Source organism: Tauraco erythrolophus, chromosome 5 (genome assembly GCF_009769465.1).
Source record: "Tauraco erythrolophus isolate bTauEry1 chromosome 5, bTauEry1.pri, whole genome shotgun sequence".
Classification (NCBI taxonomy): domain Eukaryota; kingdom Metazoa; phylum Chordata; class Aves; order Musophagiformes; family Musophagidae; genus Tauraco; species Tauraco erythrolophus.
Window position 1 is genome coordinate 34,078,307 of NC_141469.1, and position 25,619 is coordinate 34,103,925.

The 25,619-nt window shown below is 39.5% G+C and overlaps 1 protein-coding gene across 2 annotated transcripts in view; it reads left to right on the forward strand.

Moving 5' to 3' along the window:
* Window positions 1-25,619, forward strand: part of PPP2R2C (protein phosphatase 2 regulatory subunit Bgamma) — a 203,526-nt gene that overhangs the window by 42,280 nt on the left and 135,627 nt on the right. The window contains exon 1 of one of the 2 annotated variants that reach the window (XM_009988145.2): window positions 19,971-20,043. The exons of the other annotated variant lie outside the window; for it this stretch is intronic. Coding sequence (XP_009986447.1) covers window positions 19,974-20,043 — 70 coding nt within the window. The 5' untranslated portion in view covers window positions 19,971-19,973. Of the gene's footprint in view, window positions 1-19,970; window positions 20,044-25,619 lie in introns of those variants that run through there. 2 annotated transcript variants of the gene reach the window in all.

The following is a 25,619-nucleotide window of genomic DNA, read 5'->3' on the forward strand; positions in this document are numbered from 1 at the left end:
ACTGATGGTGCTGTTTAGATGATTTCTCCATAACCTTCCGAAAGTGTAGCTGATCTTGAACAAGAGTTAATACCTTTAGAGATACAATTTTGTATTTTAAATGTACTAAGTTTATTAAAGATGCTATGTAAACAGTAAGATAAATGTCCTGTCTATCCTTTCAATCTTCATTTATGTTTTATCTTTATTTATTATTGGATTCTGCATCTATTGTCCTTTAAAATTTCTTCATTCAAGGAGTGTTCCTGGGATTAACAAATGCAGAGCCTGGCTCTTAGGCTTTAAGTCCTTAAATTCACTTTGAAACCTAGAGGCAGCCATTTTGTTAAACTGTGATGCTTGCATTAAGAAGGGAAAATATATTTTGAGTTCTTCTGTTTAGCTGTTGACATTTTGTAGCTGTGCAGGCATGTCATGAAAAAGCCATGTCATGGTTTGTTCTGGCTGCTTTTTCATTCTTTAAATTCCCAATGGGAACTGTAAATCCATGTTCAAATGTGTTATTGAGTTGGTTACAAAATCTAAATTTATCTTGTGCTCTTCACCTTTTCAATGAACACTGGAATACCTAAGTACACTTACTAAGGAGTCAGGTTTCCATTACTCATTTATTCTAACTCTTTGGAAAATATTAGAAGGATTCAACTGTTCCTTCTGCAACTTTTAAAAAAGCTTTAAAATCTATTTTATTTTGTTATTTTCTTTATTGTATGTCTTTTACATTACTTTATATTTACATTGATTATATTATTATCTGTTTTCTTCAATATAGATCTTTCTGTAATCACTAATATGTGAAACAGTTGAAAGTTGGGAAGGCTAGATTTGAGAGAATCTGTTTGTGTAGTAAAGATCAGCTGCTTCTTTAGATGCCCTAATGTCTTAATGGCAAATACGTAAAGATACTTATGAGACCTTTTATTGCACATTTGTGTTTTCTATTTTTAGCATAATTTTTCAGACTTGTCATTATTATTTTCTTTAGAAATACAGTACAACTCTACTAGAATTTATTTTCTGTCTTTCATCATAAATTATGACTTGGTGCTTAAACGATCTTGACAAAAGTTATTTTGTTTATGTACTGGATGTTCTCTTTTAACATGTGTAGTGTAGTTGAATTGTGCATAGTTTGTGTTTCAGAGCTGGTTGTAGTTTTTGTTTGTTGTTTTTAGGGAGAATAAAATTACAAATTTTACATCTTACAATGTATTAGAATTTTCAAAATTATACTGTCAAAGTAAGAAGATATGCCACTCTTACAGTTTTCTTCCATCTTTGGTTCTCTTCAAGGATTGGGGAACTGCTCAGAAAAACACTCAAATTTTAGAAATACAGGTTTAGTGCCAAGTGTGCCAAAGCAAATGCTTGTTTGTACAAGAACAAAGCAAGAAGGGGCCCAGTCTTATATAATCTGATCCATGCAAAAATTCCTATAACATTAGCCTGCTTCAAGAGGGAGTCATTTGTGAAATCAGTGAAGGTCTTTGTGAAATGAGGAGTGGAATCAGTCCATGGTGTGGAGCCTTGATTTGTTTGTATAGTGCTGCTTTGTACTGATAGAAAACAGATAATAACCTGGGTGCAGAATGCTGCAAAAAAGTGATATAAAAAGTAGGACAAAGCACTGATCAACTTTATATAATTAGGATTGCTTTGTTGTGGTACAGTTTTAAAATACCTTTATATTTAGACTATTTTATTTCTATTGAAAATTAAAATCAAGTAGTGTGATTCACCTTTTTTGACAAACCAAATAATTAGGGCTGTTTCTCATACACCAGAGTGTTTAGAGCAAGGTCAGTTTTCATTGTAGTTAATTGTGTGTTCGATTACAGTTCACAACACTCTGCAGAAATTTTTCTGACGGTCTTGTTAGGTAAGAAATATTCCTCTTGAAACACTACTTCAAAATTTGAAGTTGGGACTTTTAAATGGTTTGATCTGGAGACCTTTAATAGCTTTATGAAGAGCCTGCAGAACTTGACAGAAGTCTATTGGGCAACACAGAGATCAGTGGCAGCACTTTGGGTGAAGAAATGACCAAATCGATCAGCTGATCCCAGAGGCCCATGTCTTTTGATGAAGTTGTCTTAAAACTGTTTCTTCGATGTGCTTCACACCAGTGAATGGCCTCATGCTGCTTTTCCTTATCGGCTGTGATGTGGTTAAATTGTGTGCCCTGAATGAAAACCTAATTTGCAGATGTTTTTGCTTGGGCAGTATTTCCCCTTTCTGTTCTGTGGATGGGCTCTTGGAAGCCGTTTCCTTTGATAAGGCTCCTACCTCAACAAAAGAAAATCCTACTAGGAAGAAAATTGATTGGCCTGGCCCTGGTGCTTGCTTTGGCAGGTGTCAGTGAGAAGCTGCTGGATATGGAGAGGAGTAGAGGAAAGGCAAGATCCTATGAGAAATAAGATAATACGAGAATAAGATAAATAGTAGAAATTTTAGAACATCCTTGATAAGTAGTAATATAAGACTTTAGACACCTATACATTGTGAAATGTAGAATTTTGCCCAAAAGGTACTGGCTATTCTGTGTAACAGTCGTTCCCTTCAGAATCCACTGCATGAAGATAGCAGGCTGAGTGTGCGGCTTTGGATCCCCGTGCGCAGCTTTCTGTGATGTAAAAAAAAAACTGGAAATAATTGCAAATACAATTTACCGTTCAAAAGCAGATCAATTGCATTCATTTTCTATATGATAAGAAAGGGCAGCAGTAGCAGTTGGCTGCTAATTATGAATAAAGACATAGCATTTTTTAACCTTGCAATCTTCAAATTTGAGTGCTTATTTTAGGGATTAAGCTGGAAAAGGTTTGGAAGCAAGCCAAGTGTCAGTATTGTCACTGTTTTAGACTTTATCACAGCATCCAGTCTAAAGGATGGATCTGAGTCTTACGCTTCTAAAGCAAATCCAAGCGATTTCTTAGGTTTTGCTGATCTGTTCCCTTGTTGTAGTCTTTTTTTTTATTACACAGCCAATTTTTGATGGAAAACTCCCCACCTTGCCATTGAACTGTACTATCAGAAAAAAGAGGTGTCAGAATCCTGTTAGCTTTATTTTCTGGATTTATGTGATTTTTAATATTAGCAGCATATGGTCTTGTAAATTGTATTTGTGAGAAGACATTATCCCCTGAGCCCGCAAAGCTGAGAATAATAGTCTGAAGTGTGAGGCCTGTGAAAGATACAATTCAGTATGAAGAGTGAATAAAAATCTTATGATGCTTATAATGATGTGCACTAATCTATAACATCTAGGTATCACTGGAGAATAAAAATAAAGAAGAAAAGCCAGAGCAAAATTCAATAACCATGTTTTTAAATTCTGAGAAATATTAATATTTTTTTAAAATAGCAATATATATTAGTATTTTAAATAATGCTTATTGAATTTGGGTTTTTTTTTAAAATAGAATTTTTAATTAGAAGCTACATGCACCACTTGAGACTGTAAAATTGGTCTCTCTTATTTTGATACAGAGTAAGTAATTAATGATTCATCTGTTCTTATAGCTAGCCAATTTATATTTCATGTTACCAGCTGGTTTATGATATGTCAAAGACACAGAGAAAGGTATCATGGGTGTACTACATTAAAAATACAGTTTTTATCTCTTGGTGCGTAGATACAAACTAAGCGGAAAGTGAAATTATGACCTTGCATTACTGAAGATATTATGAAAACTGCGTGTTTTTAAAATTATGACAAACAGATAGCATGTAAGCAAGAAAAGACAAAAGCACTTAGTGGTTTTATTTCCACAAATGAGTGGAGCTTTCTGTAACTGGAAATGAAGCATTAAGTTACTTGCCAATGAGATTTTTACCAGCCCCCTAAACTGGATCGTCAATGTCATATGTTGGAGGTACTTATATTACTGGGTGTTCTCTTTAATTTTATCATTTTTACTGTGTCAGCTTTTATTATCATTAACAACTAGGCTCACAGACTCAATTGTGTCCCAGCAGGATTTCAGATTATTCTTCAAATTACAGCAATTTGTCATGATGTCAATGTTTTTTAACCTATAGCCCTAGGTTACCTACAGAGTCTGCGGAGTCTGGATTTCACATGCCACAGATTCAATTTATATTGTGTGTAAACAATTACAGTGCTTCACAAACAAACAAAAGGCAAGCAAAGTCAAAACTAAAGGTCGAAGTCTAGCTTGTTGTAAATCCATTCTAATTGGATTTTTTTTTCCAAAAGGGATATAGGAAATGCAACAGTATCAGCTCTTTACCTTAAAATGAGGTAGGAGTGAGTTAGATTCTTGTTAATGGCAGAAACTCTGTCATTGGTGGCAGCAACAGAATTCAGATGAATCACTGTTACGACTAGTGTTTCTTGTAATTTGTGACTTCAAAAGTTTTCAACAGTTTTAATGATATTAGAGAAAAAAGCAAAATGATCATAGAGTCATAGAATGGTTTGGGTTGGAAGGGACCTCAAAGATCATCTAGTTCCATTCCCGGCAGGATCTTGAAGCTGAAAGAATGTTCTAGGTCAGGAACATCCTAAGCTGGGGAAGAGAAGGGAGGAGAGCGACTGTTCATCCTCTGGTAGCTTTTGTGGCATCCCCAGGTGTCCTCAATGCTGAGGATCCGGATGGTGGTCTGAAAGCCCTGAATCAACCCTGCCACCTACAATGGCCAGAGCTGTCTTACAGGACACAGCTGTGCTGACGTTTACTCACACAGACAAGCTGTAGGACAGCTCAGCTGTGGAGTGGAGATTGGAACAAATTTACCATCTTCACAAATTGTGTGTGGCATTAAAGTGACTGAGGGGGAATCTGATTGTTTAATGTAATGTAGAATTGCATTTATTTTGCTCTCTTTTTACTGTGTCGAATATTGCAACCTTATGTTTACCTGCATTTTCATTCTTGAACTTTGCCTGTGACAAGGTGATCTTACAGAATCACAGAGTGGTTGAGGTTGGAAGGGACCCCTGGAGGTCACCTGGTTACCCTTACTCAAGCAGGGCTACCTAGAGCTGTTTACCCAGGACCATGTCCAGATGATTTTTGAATATCTCCAAGGATGGAGACTCCACAACCTCCCTGGACAACCTGTGCCAGTGCTTGATCACTTTCACAGTAAAAAAGTGTTTCCTGTGTTCCAGTTTGTGCCCACTGCTTCTGGTCCTGTCACTGGGCACCACAGAAAGGAGCCTGGCTCCATCATCTTAGCCACATTGTTTCTACAGTCCTGTGTCTGTATTGTTTTTCTCTGATACCTTTACAACTGTGATAACAGCAGTTATTTCCAAGGGCTGGGGTGATTTTGCCTCTTTAATCAGCTGCATTGCTCCCAGACTATGTTTTCTTGATGTACTTGCTTCGTCGTTCCTGGTGATGGAAACTGTGAATGGGCTTATCCACAGTTTTGTTTGCAAGCAACAGGTATGGGATTCTTTGCTGGCTTCTTCCTTTTTCTGATCACTGTCACCTCAAAGGTGAAAGGATTGATATTCCATGGTCATCTTGTAAGAATTTCCATACTCCCTGAAACACCACTAACATTTTCACACCCATTAAGCATATCTTTCTGTTTGATTCTGGATTATTTAAATTTTGGAAAATTCACGTAATGTGGCAAAATATGGAAATCTGACATCACTACTTGTGTGCGTCAGTCTGAAAATGGATTTTTGCTTCAGCAAAATGCAGAATTTTAAAATGGTGAAATGCAAATATTTTTTTTGCTCAGAATACAGTATCATTGTAGTGAATGTTGTTTCATGCAAAAAGAAGATTTCTGAAGTTAGAGATTTAGGAGACTTGACCATGGGAAATCACTTGCAGTAAAGTGAAATCTTAGTAAATCCTTGTTACGGTGAGTGCCCTGTGGTCATGGGTCATGCTGCCAAAGTGAGGGTGAAGGAGTCGAGCTCAGAGGGCACCCTGTAAACAGAAATGATACTTTTAGGATTCTTGGAGCATTAGATGTTTGATCAAGTGATTTTGGTGCGTTGCAAGAAGAAAAAAATAGCTTTCTGGGGAAGCCTTGACTAGAACAGAATAAACTGAAAATGGTTTTATTATGAAAAATCTTTGCAGTTAAAAATAGTTATTTTAGTGATAATACAGAGGCTGAACGTGGGTGCTGTGCAAGATGGAGAGACGGACTGGCAAAAAGGTGGTGCATTGGCTCCCAGACCCCCAGTTCTGGGGGCAGTAGCTGTTGCTAAGAAATAAGGGGCTCTGCCTTCTTGGGATTGCAAGAGCCCTTCTCCCCGCAGCCTTCAAGCTCAAATCTTACTTCAGCCCATCTAAAAGGGACCAACAAGACTGCAGTTCTTAAGTGTTATTTTATAAATATGAAGTAGAGATCAAACCTCTGTGTCCTCAGCCTCTCCATCACTGTAAGCAAGTAGTTGGTGAATGGCATGCCTGTAGAAAGGGATTTGGTTAGCCTCAGAGTTGCTAAAGAACTTCAGTTAAGCTTTCAGGTCTAGTTTACTTGCCAATACATATAGATAGATAGATAGTTTCCTGTACATTCTCTGAAATGATTTTGTATTAAATTATTAGTTCGCGCTCATGCAGCCCAGAAGGCCAACTGCATCCTGGGATGTATCAAGAGGAGCGTGGTCAGCAGGTCAAGAGAGGTGATTCTTCCCCTTTACTCTGCTATTGTGAGACCCCACCTTGAATACTGCGTCCAGTTCCGGTGTCCCCACCATAAGAGAGACATAGATTTGTTGGAGCGTGTTCAGAGGAGGGCCACAAAGATGATCCAGGGGCTGGAGCACCTCTGCTACGAGGACAGGTTGCGGGAGCTGGGATTGTTCAGCCTTGAAAAGAGAAGACTTCGGGGGACCTAATAGCTGCCTTCCAATACCTGAAGGGAACCTACAGGAAGGCTGGGGAGGGACTTTTTACAAGAGTGTCCACTGATAGGACAAGGGGAAATGGGTTTAAGTTGAAGGAGAACAGATTTAGATTAGATTTTAGGAAGAAATTCTTCAGTATGAGGGTGGTGAGACTTTGAATAGATTGCCCAGAGAAGTTGTGGATGCCCCCTCCCTGGAGGTGTTCAAGGCCAGGTTGGACAGAGCCTTGAGTAGCCTGGTCTAGCTGAGAGGTGTCCCTGCCCCTGACAGGGAGGTTGGATTAGATGATCTCTAAGGTCCCTTCCAGCCTATGCCATTCTATGATTCTATGATTCATGTATTTTCTGGTGAACTTGAAATGCTTACATCTGTCAGTTACGTTGGTACAAGTTCTTGATTTGTTATAGATAAATTGAATAATTAAGAAGCTGCTCTTAATTACTGTCCAAGGAGTCATAGAAGTTACAGTTCTAAATGTGTTACCAAGTAAGTCTTTAGATTAAATTTCTTTAAATAGAATTATGCAAAATACATACTGCCAGAGGTTTCCGCCACAACTTATTTTAAAGAATCTTCTATAATCTAACGGCATCTGGTTAAAAATTTTTAAAAGTGCTTAACTGATGTGAGGATGAGATTTGTGGTTAGATCCTAAACAAAGCTTAGGTATATGCTTAAATACAAATGTGGTACATACAAATATATGTAATCAAGCTCATTGGCTGCCTATTTGTGGAAATAGCTAAGCTTACTGGATTGTTCCCGTTGCTCCACTAAGTTTCTGAAACTAAGTAGGGAATTATCCTGGAGGCTCAAGCCAGGCTTAGAGTATTTGCTGCATGCATACGTTTAGCTTACAGAAAATGCAACTGTATTTCCTTTTTGTCATGTTGTTGACTTTGTTTTAATGTGGCTTAGTTTTGGGGGGTGGGGGGCAGCGGGAGTGGGTGAGTGGTGCAACAGTATTATCTGGCAAGGAAGGAGACTAGTTATGCAAGGAGGTAGACAGGATTTTTAACAGCATATATAGGTTGGCAGTATTTATGGACAAAGCAGAGCAATGACAGCTAAGAATCAGTGGTACTTAGCCATAGGATAATCCCAACAAGTAAGGATCACAGGCAGTCTCAGCAATCAGACTGCGAAGTAGGTGACGATGAAATATCAATGGCAGTGGATGTGTTGATGGAGGGATTCTGTAACTGAAGAGATTACATAAATTAAAGTAGATATGAGGAACAGCCTACAGTCATTAGCATGTGTAATTGTGTGGTTATGGTAGACACTTTTACTCCCAGATGCTTAAGCTTTCCCAACTCCTAAAGGTACACAACACCTCTTGGCCCTTACAGCCCACCCTCATGGCATGGGGGATCAAAGGACATCCCTCCTGGTGCTGCATGAAGTTTGTTCAGAGAAGTACTTGCCTCTACAACAGTCAGTTTTCTGCTGCTGGGGTCTGCAGTGTTGGTCCTCTTCTGCTTTGTCCACCACCAAATTTTCTTTTATCCCCTCAAAACTGCCATGACCCACAGCTTAATTTCCTGATTTCCCACACTGCTCACTTCTTGGTTTACTGCCTCCATTCCAGTCCTCAGATCTCACTGGTCACTGTGCTCTTAGGCATGGTGTCTCATAGATGGTTTTCCTCACCCATCCCCAGGGAGTTGTTCCTTGAAGCTTACAGACATCATTCTCTTTTCTTTGATTTATAATTGTCTTAAGCATACCATTATTGCATTACTTTTCCCATGCTCTGATCTTTTCATTGCGCTGGCTCAGCAGTTCATTAGTTGAAATTAGTTCATTCTGTTGCAGACTGTAGATATTTTAGGGCTCAGCATTAATGCTTGCTCAGCAGCTGCGTTAGTCCCCTGTCTAGCTGTAAATAACGTTAAATATAGTTTTGTGGAGTTTAGCAAAAATTCTACCAATAAGGGGCCACCCCTCCTCTTCTTTTTTGTTAAAGTAGTTAGTGACATGCTAGGGCTTGGTTTTGCTTAGCAGACCTTTCTTTTCCAACAGCAAATTATGCTGGGGCCTTTGGCCTGTGTTGGGTGAGGGCGCCTGTTCCCTCCTTTGCCAAGCTGAATTTCCTCTTACAGACAGCTGCACATAGCTGTAGTTGGGATGATTGTTTCTCTTACGTGCATGAAGTAACTGCAAGTGCGAAAACTTGAACTGTCCTCAAGCTGGGCTCAAAAACCCCAAAATTTCCTTGCTATGGTGAGCATGTCAGTTACTAAGCCAAATTTGTGTTCTTTTTAGTTGGGATCATTTCTGGTTCCACAAACACTGCATTTTTTTGTTGACATCTGGTGCAACTTCAGCAGGAGGTGTGGTAAATGTCCATACCCAGATTTTTTTTCTCTTGAACTAAAATGAAATTATATTGGATTTCCCGTATGAGTTAATCAGCATGCTGCTATGTAATAAGGTAAGACTGTCTCCCAGTTTTTTCAGAGAATATTTAGTGGTACCAGCTATTAGGACTATATTCATATTCAGGCTCTAGATCTTACCTCAGCAAGCATGTCTCCCTTGTGATCTTTTTTGAGACCTCTGAACTCTAGAAAGGAACATACGTGGCCTGGTGCTTAGCGTTTCAGGGTGCTGATTCCAGGGAGCACCCCCTGCGCTGGCAGTTTCTGCACTGGACAGGCTGAGCACTTCCCCCCGCATTCCCAGGATCTCCTCGGGGCCAGACGCCTCTGCTGTTTCCATTGCAACTCTTAATTTGTAGGTGCTTAGTCCTTTGTTAGGTTGCAAAATCGATTCATAACTTTCCACTTCTACTCTCCCTTGTAAGTATAGTTCAAAATAAGCAATTCCTTCATTTAATTTGCTTTTACTATGTCTTGAGCTGCAATAAAAAGAATTCCTTTTGATGTTTGTGCTTCCATTCCTTTCAGCATACTCCTATGAGGAATCTTCTCAGTCATCGTTTATGTTGTAATTCTCTGTTTCCAATGCCAAATCACCTCGGTGACTTATTCTTTTTTCTGCATTTTGATTCCTGCTGTTGGTATGAGGGTGGCCGGAAGTGGAACACAACATTTCGGTGCATTTGCTTTTTACTGTGGTGTAGTATGGGGTTTCATACTCCTCAAAATTTGGGTTTTAGCATGTCTTGCAAGCTTTGATTTCCATTCATTGCTAGCTTGCTTTCTACATTTCTGCTTACATATTACTTTTTTTCTCACACCATTGAATGCTTTTCTGTTAGGTGGTTTGTTTTTTTTTCCTTTTTTCACTTTTAATTGCAGAGGTTGCCCAGAGAAATTGTGGATGGCCCATCCCTGGAAGCGTTCAAGGCCAGGTTGGATGAGGCTTTGGGCAACCTGGTGTAGTGGAAGGTGTCCCTGCCCATGGCGGGGGGGTTGGAACTAGATGATCTTTAAGGTCCCTTCCAACCCTAACCATTCTATGATGCTATGATTCTATAATAGCTTGAATTTATTTTTAGCATTTGTTTTACCAAGTGAGTATTATTTCAGAGACTGCAGCTTTGACAGCAGGTGCAGCATTGTTTACTGTACTTCAGATGTTACAATAATTTAAATATTTGGATGATCTGGAGGAAAAGCTAACAGAAAAATCATTATATTGACGCAATTTGGTTTTTTGAGCCATTTCCTCTCTCTTGAGTCTGCATCAACAGTATTGCAGAAAATTTTGTGTATGAGAAAAAATGTTGTGCTGTATCATTTTCTAGAACAGCTTTTTAGTTCTGCAGTAGTTCCATCTCACTGGCCCAGGATGGCTGAGGTCTGCAGGCAGTCCTGAATCAGTGGATTCACATGTCTCCTTAGTTACTATGGAACAGAGAATATGTAACTACTCTTTGTGGTGTAAGGTAACACTGGGGGAAAAAGCTGTTTGCGCTATTCCTATCTGAATTAATTAAACACATTGGTGGAAGGAAGGAGTGAGGATGAATGTCCTGTCATATGTCATGTTATTTCTCTGCAGTCTTGTGAAAAGCGTAGTCTTTTGGGCTAAGTTCTCTTCAAAGCTGTCATCTTTGTATGATTGTGTGTAGAATGCAAAAGCATTAATAAATGATCCTGTATGTTGATTTTGTTTAATAGACTTGCCATGTGCAGGAAGTGTTCCTGAATTATTATTTCCTGAAATATTTTGAGTTCTGAATTAGCAAAATGTTAGGAAGAGTGGCTGTGATTTGCTTTTTAATGTGAAAGCAAGTACAATCTGCTAATTTTATTTGATTTTTAATTATTTGCTTAAGTCTCAAAAATGTTTTAGAGGTGTTACAAGTTCTCAGGCAGCTTCTGATATTTTATGACAGGTCATAGTATTTAAACTGTTTCCTATCTTGATCTTGTGCAGAAAGTTTGTCAATTTGTACCTGCTTTAATGTCTTTTCTCTTGATTTTTATTTTTCTGTTGAAATTGTTCAAGCTCCATCTCTCCAGGATTTCTGTATCTTATCAGCTTAATCCCTTCAGAATGCTGATTTTTGGAAGCTGTTTTAGAAACTGCTTTCCCTTTGCAATGTTTTGACTGTGTAGTAGCCTCACCACACAGGTGCCACATCAGGATACTGCTTAAATGGGTGTTTCAGTCCGTGACTATTCAGGAAGAATGTATGTGACCCTTAGCATGAGTTGAACGCTGTTCACACTGGGTTCCCTCCCTCTCTTCCCAGTTCCTTTCTCATGCAAATACGCATGTAAGCATGTCTTCAGAGTCTAAGGGAGTTCTGTCAGTGCTTGTATCCCTGTTCTAAATTCTCTTTCAGGCCAGCCACTTTCCTATCTGTGTATAATAGCATCATTTCTTTGGATTGCCCAGTGCCTCCAATTCTGTAATTATTTCACGCCATGTGCATGTTTGCACGTTCTCTGTTACTCTCTTCTCAGGCTTTCCTGTCTCATCTAGCTTCACATTCCACTCCAGAGCCTGACACCTACAAAGTTATTTGGGATGTGGGTCGTCTTGTCTTAGGGTATGAAGTTAGTTTTGTAATCGCTGCCTTGCGTGGCTGTGGAGTGATAGGTCTTGTCTGGAAACCGTTTCTGACAGTGTGCTGGGTGAAGTGCCAGGGAGGGAGCACGCAGCCTCGGCTCCTGAGGCTCCACTGTTGTGACAGTGCCCATCAGCAACGTCTGGCGCTGCGTGCTCTGGTGCCTGCGATCCCTTCAGTGTGAACAGCCACTGAAACTTCTTCCCTTCATGATTTCCAGCCCTTTCCAGCAAGATTTTAGCTATCCTTCTTAGGACCTATCGCTGCTTTGCATAATTTTTAAATAGTGTGGATAGATTTCCTGCTTCTTTGTGTGCATAAAAGGATGTGATAACAATGTTAGTTTGAATAAACTGCATGCTTCATGAATGTATAGATTGCATGCAGAGGCGTACATTGCCAAACCTTTTCTGCCCTGCACAGCAGTAGAACATGGTAGTGAGTTCCTGATGTTGTAGGGTACTTCAGAGAAAGGACGTTATCATGGGTATCACTGTAGGGGGAAAGTGTGCCATACACTCCAGACTTCTCATATACTAGGCATGCGGCAGCATGCAAATGATGCTATAAGTATATAAGTTATTGAACATCTATAAAAAATATTTGTAAAACTAAACTAAGTTTGCAAAACAAATAGTATGTTTTCTTCAGCTTGTAATGCAGTGACACCAACTGCAACGTATTATTTCTCATTTGGAATATATATACATATATGTATTTATTTATGTTTATATTTCAATTGGGAAACCGTTGGGAGCGGAGTAACCTTTGTTGTGAGTAAAGGCGAAGCTGGAAGTGTTTGTTTCAATAGTTGTCCCCAACCCTGCCTTCCTCCTCGGGCTCCCATTTTGTTTGCCCATCAGTGTCCCTGGCCTGCTTGGCACAGTGACAGGCCCTGTCAGTGATAGGTTTTCTATTTGAGACTCATCTTAAACCCTTCTAGGAGGCCATAGTTTCTACATTGTCTTTTTCTGTGATGTTGTTTGCTGTGGAGTAAATAGTCTACCTCGTGTTTTAGAGGACACGGAAGCTTGTTGTAGGAACAGAAAAGCTTTATTAGCTTGGGAACAGTGTCTCATAAGTATCAACATTGCTCAGGGGTCCTGCATCTGTCGCCACTGGAGGCCTGCAGTAGGGAAGATAGTGTTTATGCCTATGTAATTTTTCGTTTAAGTAGGCAAGACAGTAGAAGAGCGAAAAAGAAGAACAAGGAAGGAAAATGCCTCACAGCAGGAATTAGTGCTTGGTCTTTGGTTCCCTGTGCTATGTTCTTTCCCTTGAACTGCTCTTGCCATTGCTGATGCAGTCACTGTATAGGCTTAATCTCCGAATTAGTAAATTCTGGGAAAACTTCCAGCTTCTCCTTTTGGCATTTTGCCTGTTCTTTCTGATTTTCCTTCTCCTATCATTTTTCAACCTTGCTTTCCATCTCTCTAGCTAAACCCAGATCCTGCTGGATTCTGTTATTGTATTCTGAAATTTGCCAAATAAAAACTTGCCCCTAGAGTGTGCAGAACTCACTTTTTTCATGTGAATGGAATTTCTTCATGCTCTTGTTAACTGGTTCCTTGGACTCATTAGCTGATAAATTGCAGGATATGATTTAGATGTCATTTTGAAACACTAAAGGCTGAGGCAAAGATGCAGTTGCTGTCTGTAATACAGTGCTTCGGTTCTGTCCAAGGTTGTGAGCTCATGGGATCTGGGCCCATCTGCACTTTTCCCTGTTGCCAGATGCTGCTACGACTTCTGCCTGGTAGTTCCGGCTCTTTGGCTGCAGGCTTGCTCTGACCAGACTCAAGCCAGTAGATAGGAAACTGTTTATCTTTCCAATTTCTTCCTTTCTCCGAGGGGAACACCTGAAAGCAGTGCCCAGCATAGGGTCGTCAGTCTACGGATTACCATGCTGTTACGGAGCTAGGAGAGGACCATGGCTTATGCAGCTGCTGTGGCAGGATGGGGAAACCTACTGCTTCCCAGCCAGAGTGGTACAGTGGCCCTACAGAGGAGCTTGTATCACAGAGGGGCACCCTGGGGGCACAGGGATGTCATAGCCCAGGGCATCAGTCTTGCCTCAGAGACTTCTTGCAGGAACCATTATGTCCAAATATCCTGGCTGCATTCTCTTAGTTGTGGAAGAGATCATTAAATTAGGCTCCGAGCTCTGCATATTGGTTAGCTCCACCACTATCACCAGCACGCCACAAAAAAGAAGAGCAAAATTGCTGGTTCCTGTGTGAAAAGGTATGAGCATGGTGTGGATTCAGTTCATCCCATGCTTTGGCTTTCTGCAGACCTTAAAGTGACGCTGACTCTGCTAAGGGTCCTTATGCAATGTTCTCCGGAACAGATAGGGTGAAAGATGTTGAAGGAGGTTGGCTTCTGTAATTTAAATTACTTGATGATAATTTTTAATTGCTAGCTTTCTAAAATCACCAGGTGCTGGGAGGCATTAGTTTTATTCTGTGTCTACAGTACGTAGGCTAAAAATAAATTCTTTCTTTTGGGAGGTGTTATTTTTAGGTTTAATACAGCAAAAGGTAGTGTGTTGAAGAAACTTCCCCTTTGTGAATAATAGAATATTTTCCTAGCAGCCATTATTTTTTTTCAAAATTGTTGGGCTACATCATAATTTTAAATCTTAAATATTCAATTTAATATGCAGTAGCCACAGAGTGTGTATTGAAATAAAAAATAAATGCTATAAATGTAAAGATTCTAAACGATTACAGTTGAGGTGTTAGACAAATAACTGATAAAATTTCTCTTTAACTTTTTGTATTAACTTTTTGCAGTATCTGTTTTTGTTTAGCTGTCAAAGAATCAAAAATGGAATTGCATGGCAGTGCTGTACATTATGTTATATTTGGCTATTAAACACGTATCAAGAGGTCTATTCAGAAGTGTATGGAAATACAGATTTTTATTTTTAAGGCAAACTCTTAATCAGAGTAATTTATGATACACTCATTACTATCGCAAAGCTATTAGATGAATTCCTTTGCAAGTAGGCATCATGTAATGAGATGTACTTGAATGTCTTCAAAATAAGCAATAGTGGAAGGATGTTTGTACCACTGCTACTTTAATCACACGTGGGGTAATTTCCCTCCAAGGTGTTCAGCTCATGCTGAGGTCTATGCCATCAGGGCTGGAATGTTTCTAATATCTAATTTCTTTATAGTTATCTTGGGTATTTCTGCTGCAATTTGCAATGTAGGTCTAGTCTCAAATACAGAGAAGGGTATGATCCAGACTGAGTGTTCATTCTGGACAGAAGTACTAAGAGAGGACTAGATATCAGAGAAAAACACTATTTTAAAGTTAGCATTCTTAAATAGAAGTAAAACTACTCAAACCTGAGGGAGGTGATTTGCTATCTTATCCCTGGCTTAGAGCTCCGAGTCTCTTCTCTGTCATGCTGAGTAGGTTTGGAGGAAGACTACGGAAGTAGGTTTTTATCACATTATATTTCCTTGTTGCTTTATCCTTTTAAATGAAAGGCAGCCAATGAGCTCCAGTATTTCTGAACAGGAGTATGACTCTACTATATCATCTTATTTTCTTGGACATTATGAATAAATAAAGAAACAACAAATCTAATTTGCTGATGGCCTCAATGGAGAAGTCAGTAGCTAGGCTTTTTACATCTCCATACATAAACTAGATACACGTAAAGGGAGAGAACATCTGGCTCATAAATATTCTCTTTTGGTGAGCAAATTCAATTGCAATGAAATATAACCATAAAGGGTTAGCTAAATATTTTGTTGTATTTTTTTCTGTAGCTGACTAATTCTATGTGTTATCTTATTCCATTTCAAGATGAGAAGAGAAAGTTTGCACTGTGTCACACAGTTTGCAGATGTTAGGATATGGTTAGATGTAAATTCTGTCAAAGCTCTAAAAAACCTCCAATGACTACAGAAACATTAAAGTAAGGTAATATTTTAAGATAGCCTGGTTTTGGTGCGATTTTTGTAACTTATGAAGACTTTTACTATCACAATGCTTAAAATCTTTTGTTCTTCAAAAATAATTAATTCAAAGTTCTGTGCCAATTCAAAATTCAGTTCCATTTCATTTACAGCCATTGTATTTTACTAAATGAAGGACAGAATGATCTGTATATGACAAGTTTTGTTAGACAAAGAAAATATTTAAGTATTCAAACCCTATTTCTTTCAATTGCAGTTCAAGTTTAATTGTTCTAATTCAGTTAGTGTGATGAATTTGGAGGTAGTAAAACAGAGACTTGGAGCACCTGACAGTGCTCTATTTCAGATATTGAGAGTTTAAATTATTAAAGGCTATGCTCTAAGTGTCTGACAAAGCTAAACAGAAGCTCTTTGTGAGAATGAGTTTAAGAGAAGAACAAAAGCATACTGCAGGAGCAAAACAGGGTGGCCACCCATTCAACAGGTGTTTATACGTGGGATCACACAGGAGCCCTCAGAACCAATTGCCTTCTAACACCTAATTCTTCCCTCTCTCATGCTGCAGAGCTTCCTGATGGAAATGCTATGAGCAAACATGATCAAGTCCTTCAGCTGAAGATTCGTCCTCATCTTCTTCAATTCCTTACTTCTGTTAGGCTACACTGTTACCAAATCTTATGTTCTCAATCCCGTTTGTATCACCTTTGCTAGTTTTAATTCCTTCCTGAGGGTACTGGCTGCTTCCTGCTTCAGTCTCTGGCTCCTTTCTTTTTTCTTTCTCCACCTTCCCCTTTCTCCAGTCCTTCTCCCCAAAAGTCTAACATAGGGAAATATAGGTTTCTCCCTTTCCTCAAGTTTTTCTCTCCCTATCCTATCAGATTTTTCTCCTCCTGGCACAGATCCAGTTTTTGTTTGCTGTGCTCCTTTTAACTCTTCTGTTTTCTTACTGACATCCTCAGTCTCTATGGGCATTTGTGTCATGCCTGCCCTCGCCTTTTACTCTCCTCCTCGCCTTTTACTCTCCACTGACACTTTCACTGAACATCTTACTCTTTAGAATGTATCTTAGTCTCTTCTATCTTTCGGAAGAGGGAAAAAAAGAAAAAAAAAGAAAAAGCTCTTGACCTGCTAACCAGTCTTCCTCCTTTTACCATTAAGCTTGCTCTCTTCTTGTTATGCAGTTATTTTTCAGCCTCTTGAATCCAGTTTTGTTTATTGGTGCTTTCCACAAAGTCTCTAATGACCGTCTTTTGAAGAAAGCTCAAAACCAGGACTCTGTCCTCATTACTGATTCACTGTTTACTTAAATGTCTCTGCTGATCTGTACATAGCTCTTCCATTTTACAGTTTCACTGTAAATTCTTTAGGATAGGGCACTCTTCTATTTCTGTGTCTGTACAGTATTCAGCTCAATTAGTAGATTGTTTTATGAGTAGCACTGTTAACTACCATGAAAGTACACATAACTAATACGTGTTTGATCAAAGGTTCTTTTCCCCCACCCTCTCCCTGGATATTTGACCAGATCAAATTATGTGGGTTATCAGTAGGATTGATAATAAATAGCATTTTAAAATGGCACAGCTAGTTATCTGCAAACGTTCTCTCATGAATTTGCCTTGTGCTACAAATTCAGAGCAGAGCAGACTTTTGCTAATCTTTTTCATGTGAACTGACCTACTTAAGTCAGTGGACTACTAATATTTACCACACAGTAAGGATTTGGCTCATAATCTTGGGGAAAGCATTTGCATGCACGCAGGGAATATTGTCTAGTGTTTTTCTTAAAGGCTTTCTCCTCATTCCATTCCTCCTTACGAGGTTGTTTGGTTTGGTTTAGTTTTTTGTTTTGGTTTTGGTTGGTTGGTTTTTGTTTGGGTGTTTGTTTGTTTTTCTAAAACTTAGAAGTGAGAGGAACAAGGTAAACAAGATCTGACCCAGGTGTGATGCAAAAGGAAGTTGTCTGTGAACCTCTCTAATTCAAATGGCAAGAGGAGAAAATTATCTCTGGATGAGAGTTACTATTTTGTCTTCACCAAAAATACCCCACTTGGCTCCTAGAAAAAATGAAAACACTCTATAAAGAGGGGAGGCTCAAAATGATAGACCATAAAATATCATAAAGTTTCCACCAATTGAGGACAAATAAGGGGCAGCAGTGATTGCTGAGATTATGTGGAAGGGCAGGAACGTTCTCTCAGGTGCTGAGGAAATTGCAGACACCCTGGCCACAGAAATTTAAAGGTATTTGTGAAGAAAATTATTTGCGTTGTCTTTTCATCGGCTGTTGGTGTGGCTTTTTGAGACTTTACTTGTCACTGAAATAATTTATTATTAAATTATTTTTATTAATAGTTTTTCTATTTTTTTTCTATTTTTTTTTCTTGGAATGGTGGGAACACACGCTCATTTTCCATATATTTGTAGATATAAATTATTCCTATGTATTTTTACTCAACGGTGTTGCTTGAGTTTTGGAATCAAATGCCCTGCAAGGTGGCATTTCTTTCAGTTTCAGCAGTCATCACAGAACGGGCGGAAGCTACTCTCCATCTTTTATATAGCTTTCTACTTTTTCCAAAGTCACATGCCAGTTTTATAGGAATAGCAGGGTACTTGAAATTACCTTCGAGAAACATATGTCCTAACTTCGTTAAAAAGAAATGAAAACAGAACCAAAAAACTGTGCAAGATTCATGCAGGATTACACAAAATGCTGTAGTAATGCTGACAACCGAATTGTATTTTTTGTGTTTAATTCCAGGGCCTAAACCACAGGACCATCCTTCTGTCCTCCAAATTGGTTTTGTGATTGGGTACTCCCTTTTCATGCTGTAGTGGAGGCTTTGGTACACAGCCATTTGTCTGCTATTCAAGCTCCTAACCTTTAGTGATGCTTATACCTTTTCAGAGTACCTGCCTTCTGCAGCAAACAGTTCATGGTTTAATGAACAGATACTGAAAGTTTAAGGAAATTGCTTGTCTGTTCAGTTGAAAGAATTTTGTTGTAATATGAGACATTAAACACTTGGACTAAAGAACAAGCTTTATTTTATAATGCAAGTGAGCAATTTTCCTCTTCTACTTGTTTTTCTTGTTTCTGAGTGCACAGATTTCAACATTGCTTTTTCAAGGTGACGGGATAATGCAGTGAATGACAGTAGCAGGTCTAAGAAAACTCCATGGCCTGCAAACATTCCCTTTGTCCCTGTACCGGGAAGCCACAGAGATTGTCTCCTAGCCTCCGTGTGTTTCATACTTTGTAATTTATCTACAAAAATGGCAAAAAAAAAAAAGGGAAAAGATAAATAACGATTATTTTATCTTAGTTCTGCCGAGCGGTTGCCGTGCCCCTGTCTGTTCTGCGTGCACAGGCAGGCGTCGGCAATCTCCGCGGCAGCGACCTGCCCAGGCTGGCGGCGAACGACTGTCGCTTTTGCGGCACACGACGGCACCGACCGGCACAAGACTGCGGCCGCACGGGCCAGCGCAGACCCACCCAAGCATCTCCAAGTTTTTTTCTCCCGCGTCCCCTCCCTTAATGTCTTGGTCGCCAGCAGAAGAGCAGGAATAATCACCTGCGGGCTCATTTTTCACTCCGCTACGCGCGGGCCTGGGGCGGCGGGCGGGGAGGGGCCTGCGCTGGTGCCGCACAGGCGTGTGACGGCGGGAGCGGCGGCAGCAGCAGCAGCCGCCGCCGGAGCCCGGCGCCGGGCGGGTTTTGCTGCAGTACGCTGATTGCCGCTTCCCAGCAGCCAGCAAGATCCCCAGCAGCAGGCGCTTGGAGGAGACTCTGCGTGGCCACTTGTTTAAGGAGTACCTGACCAAACAATTGGGCTATTCTTTAACTGCGGGAGAAGTGCCTGTCTTCCCTTCACGCCAGCTCCCTACCGGCTTGCTGCGTTCGTAATTCATCGGAGCCGTTTCTCCCTGCGTCTTCCTCCAGTGACTTCTTTTCCTTTCTTTTTTTGTTTTTTTTCCTCCTTCTTTTTTTTTTTTTTTTTTCCCCCCCCCCCCGGTCGTTATTCGCCCCCCTCAAATCTGTGCCGCATCACCAGCCCTCATTATGCTGTGCTCAGTAGCCCGGTGCGTTCTCCGCCTCTGCTAGGCAGTGGCAGCATGGATGGTGCTCTTGTGACGACCTCTGCTGATGCTATCAGTCCACTGCGGATAGGCATGCTGAGTAATCCTGCTGTAAATGGGCGAGGACACGGACACACGAAAAATTAACCACAGCTTTCTTCGAGACCACAACTATGTGACTGAAGGTAACACAAATACTGTCGTTATTCTCTTCTTGCATTGCATAATCTGTGCCAGGAATGCACTGTCACGTTTGGAGATGTAGGCTGTTCTTTTTTTTTTTCTTTTTTTTCAAACAGGGAGACTTTCAAGGCGTTTTTCTGTGTGATGTAGCAACAGAATCTGTTTGAATTTGCTAAATCCCAAAGGCATTCTGTCATGCTACGGCAGTATGTGAAACTATATGGGCTGAAGAAGGTCTTGCATTGTGCTGAGTTTCTGCTAGTGAGGTGTGCAGCACCTGGCATTGAATGCACAGGAGCTGCAATGTGGAGGATCAGAAGCAGTTGGTTACTTAAAAAAAGATGAAAGATTTGACAGCACTAAAGCAAGAGAAATAATCCGTAAAGTTAACTGTTTGCTGGTGTAATAAAGGTTATGCATCTCATTTTGGTAATTATAGCCTGAGCATCACAGACATTGCTGAGTTGATTGTTCCCTAGAGAACCGTATATATTTAGAAGGGACATGTAAGCATAATCTTATGAAATACTGCTGCTTTCTTTCCATCCTCTGTGTATGTGCAAGATACGTGAGAAAATAAAAGGTATCTTCATTTTAAATCATTCAATGGTTGGTAGCTTATTACATAAAAACGAATTTTGCTGCAGGTGACACATGTTAAATGCTGAGAGAATTTGCCTTGAGACCAGTGAAATGGTCGAGTCAGGTGCTGATCCATATTTCCTTGCCAGAAAGTTGGTTTAAGAGCAGGCCATTTTAAGATTGATTGATTGAAAAGGAGAAATGTATTTGTAGGTGCTTGACTTTGCAAATATGTTTGTGTGGGCAGAGTTTTAATGGCACTTTCCAGCAGCAGAAACAGTACTTCAGTGCAGGATGGTATAATATGAACATACTTAACATCAGGGTGAACCAATACTACGTGAGACTCAGTCTCCAGATTCTGTCGTCATTTGATCAATGCATGGTCACTTAATACTCCCATGCTGCATCCTGAAGTGTGATCAGCTGATGCTCTCTAGGTTATTGATGATTTGCGTTTTTTTAGAATGTAGAAAACAGCAGGGTGATTTTGCCGAACTGGGAACACAAAGCAGATTTTTCAGAAGAAAAACTAAAATGCTGTGTACTGTAACTGTTACCACTGGCTGGTGTAATTGTTTGCTAATCTTGCCTCTAGGACATTCTCTGCATTCTGGTTCATGTTTTGGTGCATTTTTAAAATTGTTTTGCATTTTCGATTAATTCTTTTTGTCTGAATGATGGTTTATGTTTATGTTTTGAGATGTCATCTGTAATAACATTTGAAGAAACTTTGTCTTAAATTTATAAATTTATGCCTCAGAATCTGCAAAATGCACAGTATAATTACTGCGGTGTGCTTGCTACATGTTGAGATTCAGATGTATATTTAATGGGCATGTACAGATGTGTTAAAATTTGGACTTTCAAGTCCGTTAGTTTTGTAATCTGAGGAAAATAATCCCTTGTGGATTTCACAAATCAATATTCTCCTCTTGTATGTTATGGGTGTTTTAAAAATTAGATGGAGATTTTTAGTATTTCTGCAGACACTGCTGACAGGAGTTTTAGATTTTTTTCACGTTTTATCTTCACTTGATATTTGGATCAGAAGGACTGGATGTCCTCCCGTGATTGCACATGGAGTGGCTTGTCTGAAATGTGTCAAAATGCACCTTGAACATTAATGTCAGCCTGTATTATATTTTACCTGGGATTAGAAGTCATTATGAAATCTATTGGCATCTGATTTTGAGGTAGATGAAGTATGGGAAACCTTCAGTAGCAAAGTGTTAGTTCTTCAGCTCGGACTGTGTAATGTTTCTTGGGAATGCTCAGTTGGTCAGCTGTAGTAAAATTATTCACATCTGTTATATCTGATGTTGCCACACCTTTTAAAAGATCATGAACATGATGAGGGAATGGATTTATCTGTGAAAATTTTCCAAGGACACCTTCAGCTCAAAGACGACCACCACAAATTTTAATTTCTCATTGATATACTTTGTTTAAAATGCATAATGAATATGTAAGTTAAACTGGTACTTAAAATGTACTCTCGTCTGTTTTTTTTTTTTTTTTTATTTTGTTTAAAGATTTGGCTCCATGAGACAACCTTTAACACTTTTCACGTGTAAGGCCTGAAGTCCTTTCACAGTCCTTGCATTTGGTCCTAAGATATATTAGTGATGCATGCATGAGAGTAATATACATATAGAAATGCAGTTGCAGGCAATAACGTGTTGCTTTGTTAGACTGGAACATAATTTCATTGGGGCCAAACCCAGTTCTTTCTTTTGGGGTCTTTGGCTTTTGTAACCCACTATTTAAAACAAAGAAATTCTTTATATTGTATCTAGTCTATTAGAGACGTTACCGATTCATTGTTGTCTGTGAATGACTACAATTTTCTCCTCTGTTTTCAGAGTTTTAAAATCTCAGTAAGGATTGTCCTATGTCCTTGCTGCACCATGCGGCAGACTAAATTCATTTACTAAAGGAAGTATTTCTGGCCTTTATATGCACTTTCTTCCTCTCTATTCCCTGAGGAAAGTAAAGCCAACAATAATCAAAATGATGTGGGTTAACTATAGTATTGCTTTAGTTCTCTTCCTCTTTTACTTCTTCAGTGACTTAAAAAAAAAAATCAGGTGTTATATGAAATCATAGGGTATAGGAAAACTGTGAGCCAAACCTGATTTGTTCTGCTCTTGCTAGTGGACCAAGCGTGTTCCTAACGAAACTGCTTGCTTAAGCAAAGTCAAATTTAATCTCTTTGATAGGTCATTATTTTGTAATATTGGAGTTATCTGTATCAAATATGACTTCACCTTGACTATGGAAACTTGAATTGATTTTTAAATCTCAAAAGTTCCTTGATTTGATGGTTCATGTTTTACTGTTGATGTTATACTCTTTTTGGTAATAGGCATTGTAGACACGTATATGACAACAGTGACTATCTGGACTTATTTCTCCTCTAACATATGTATATCTGCAGTAAAACCAATCATAGAATCATAGAATGGTTAGGGTTGGAAGGGACCTCAAAGATCATCTAGTTCCAACCCCCCTGCCATGGGCAGGGAAATCCTCCACTACACCAGGTAGTGGAGTTGAAATGGAGTTCAATGTAGATGAAGCAAGCAGGACTTGAATAATTTTGTCCTTGTAAGTCTTAAAAGTATGTTAGAGTTGCACAATGGAAAGAGGCAATTTCATTCCAGCAGCAATATACAGTAAGTTCTTCAATGATCACTTTCAAAAATGATTTTGAAGGACACTCCTTTAATTGGAGTTATCTGTGTGGGGAAAACAGGGAAGACCTGATGGGACTTGTAAAGAAAGAGAGGAGAAAGACCTGAGGCCTAGAAAGTGTGACCTGTGAGGAAAGATTGAACCTTTTTTATGTGAAGGTGGTGAAAGACTGAGATATGTTGCCTAGGGAGCTTGTGTAGTTTATATCAGTGAAGTCTTTAAAAGCAGGTGACAGATCTGTAAGAAATGACATGGGGATAACTCGGCCTCCCTTGGGGCAGGGGATGGACTAGGTGACCTCTGAGATCTGTTCAGGCTTGTGATTCATTGCCGAGCTGTGTTTTATCTTTATTGCCTTTTGCTCCCCAGCTGCGGGAGCCAGCTGCCCAGGAGGTGTTGTGTCGGTAAAATGTATTATTTCCACAACACCTTTAGAAGAACAGAGAAGAGAGGAGAGGCACGGTGTAACATGGGAAAGAAGATGGGCTGGACGGGAGAGACATGAGCCTTCAGGTCTGTTAGGGGAGATGGCAAGAAAATCACGGACAGAGAGTTGGGGGAAGGGATAAAGGAGGAAAGAGGCTTGTGTGCTTTTGGGGGCAGAGAATGTCCTTCAGTCCGAGAGTTCCCTTGACATTACATGTGCTTAGAGAATGGTAAAACTGACAGGACTGCTGATGTGCTTTGCTGTCTCAGGACCTTGGGATCAGCCACAAAGGATCTGATTCAGAAGAGTGAATTGTGTAGTACGGTCACTGTGTTCCTTGGCAAGGGCAAAAAGTTGTGGGAAACGACGGCGCTGCTACTTTGAGCAACTGCACTGTTAATTCAGCTACTCTGTATTTTACAGATTTAACGATTGACGAAGAAATAATGAACAAAATTCACTGTCCTTACCAAACTCTGTTAAAGGATGTGATTCATATCCATGAACCCAAATTTATCTGGAGAAACGCTCTTGTGGCAAAGGCTTTCTGCAGGTTGTATGCAGACATCTATAGCGTATCAATTCATCCTTGCCTTTTTATGGATTATCCCTGTTTTGGGAAGAAATAAAAAATTGCTTACACTCAGTTTCTAGAGACAGATTCCTCCCTTGGTCTAGGCCTGCAAATTCAGGTGAAACCAGTGAAGTTCACAGGTGCAGTGGGGCAGAAGCTGACCTTCACTATCTAGTCATTTATATGGCCAAATGGTACAGATTGGTTCCATATGGCTTAACTTCTATTAAAAAGTTAATCATGTTAATGGTGTATTAACCTCCTCAAATGTGGTATTTGAAGAATAATGAGAGTTACCAGTGTAGTGTAAAACATATTGAATCATAACCATGTGAAATATTTATTATAGAGGATGAAAAAAGACTTTTTTTTCCTCATGATTTTAAAGGAAAATCCTCAGCAGATAATGAAAACAGATTTTGGGGCTTTTTGCCCCTTAACTAAAGAAATTAGTATCTCTGTTCTTCATTAATCAAAGTTAAGGGGAATAATCCATTTTCATCTGCCAAGAAGAAATTAATTTATAAACTTGTCTTTCATAAACATCTCAAATATAATTTGAATAAGAGCTGAATACCTGAGAGTATTGGATGAATATAGCGAACAGATACTGCTCTACTGGCTCAGTCTCACCACCAGTCTAGTCTGTTCACTTATTTCTGAGAATAGCTGGTAACAAGCTCATTAAGAAAAGTGCAAGAGGTAATTCTTCCTCTCTTAACCTCCAGCAATTCAAGATTTATGTTGTGAATATTGATGATTTTTATCTTTTTGCAAATCTCATTTAGAAACAGTTTTAGAATGACCCTAGACATTATTGCTCATTCTTGTTCTAGTCACTTGTGTTATTTATTTTTTTCCTCAAGTCAAGTATGAACAGAGGTAAACCTTGTTAAAGCATAACTTTACTCCTTGTTAAACAGGATATAGTTCTGTCTTTTTGTGCATGGATTTGGTTCTTCTTTCACTTACAGTGCTATTCAGATGAATGTTGTGGGTAGCCTTGAAGATTTGGATTAATAAGGTTTGTTCCATCCAAGTGATGTTGCTGACTTTGTAATCTTTATTTGTGCAGCTTAGTTGGAAGAAGCCACGGAGGCAGGGATAGAGCGCAGCTGTCGCACTGACTTGCACTGAAGCCTCAACCATTTGCTCACCCGCTGAAGCCTGCAGCTGCATACATGGTTCAGCGTGCAGGAAAATCAAACTTGGTACTGCTTGAAGCTTGGATCTGCACAGCACGGACATTTAAGGTGCTGTCCAGTGTGGGCAACATGGGGCAGCAATTTGTTCAGGCA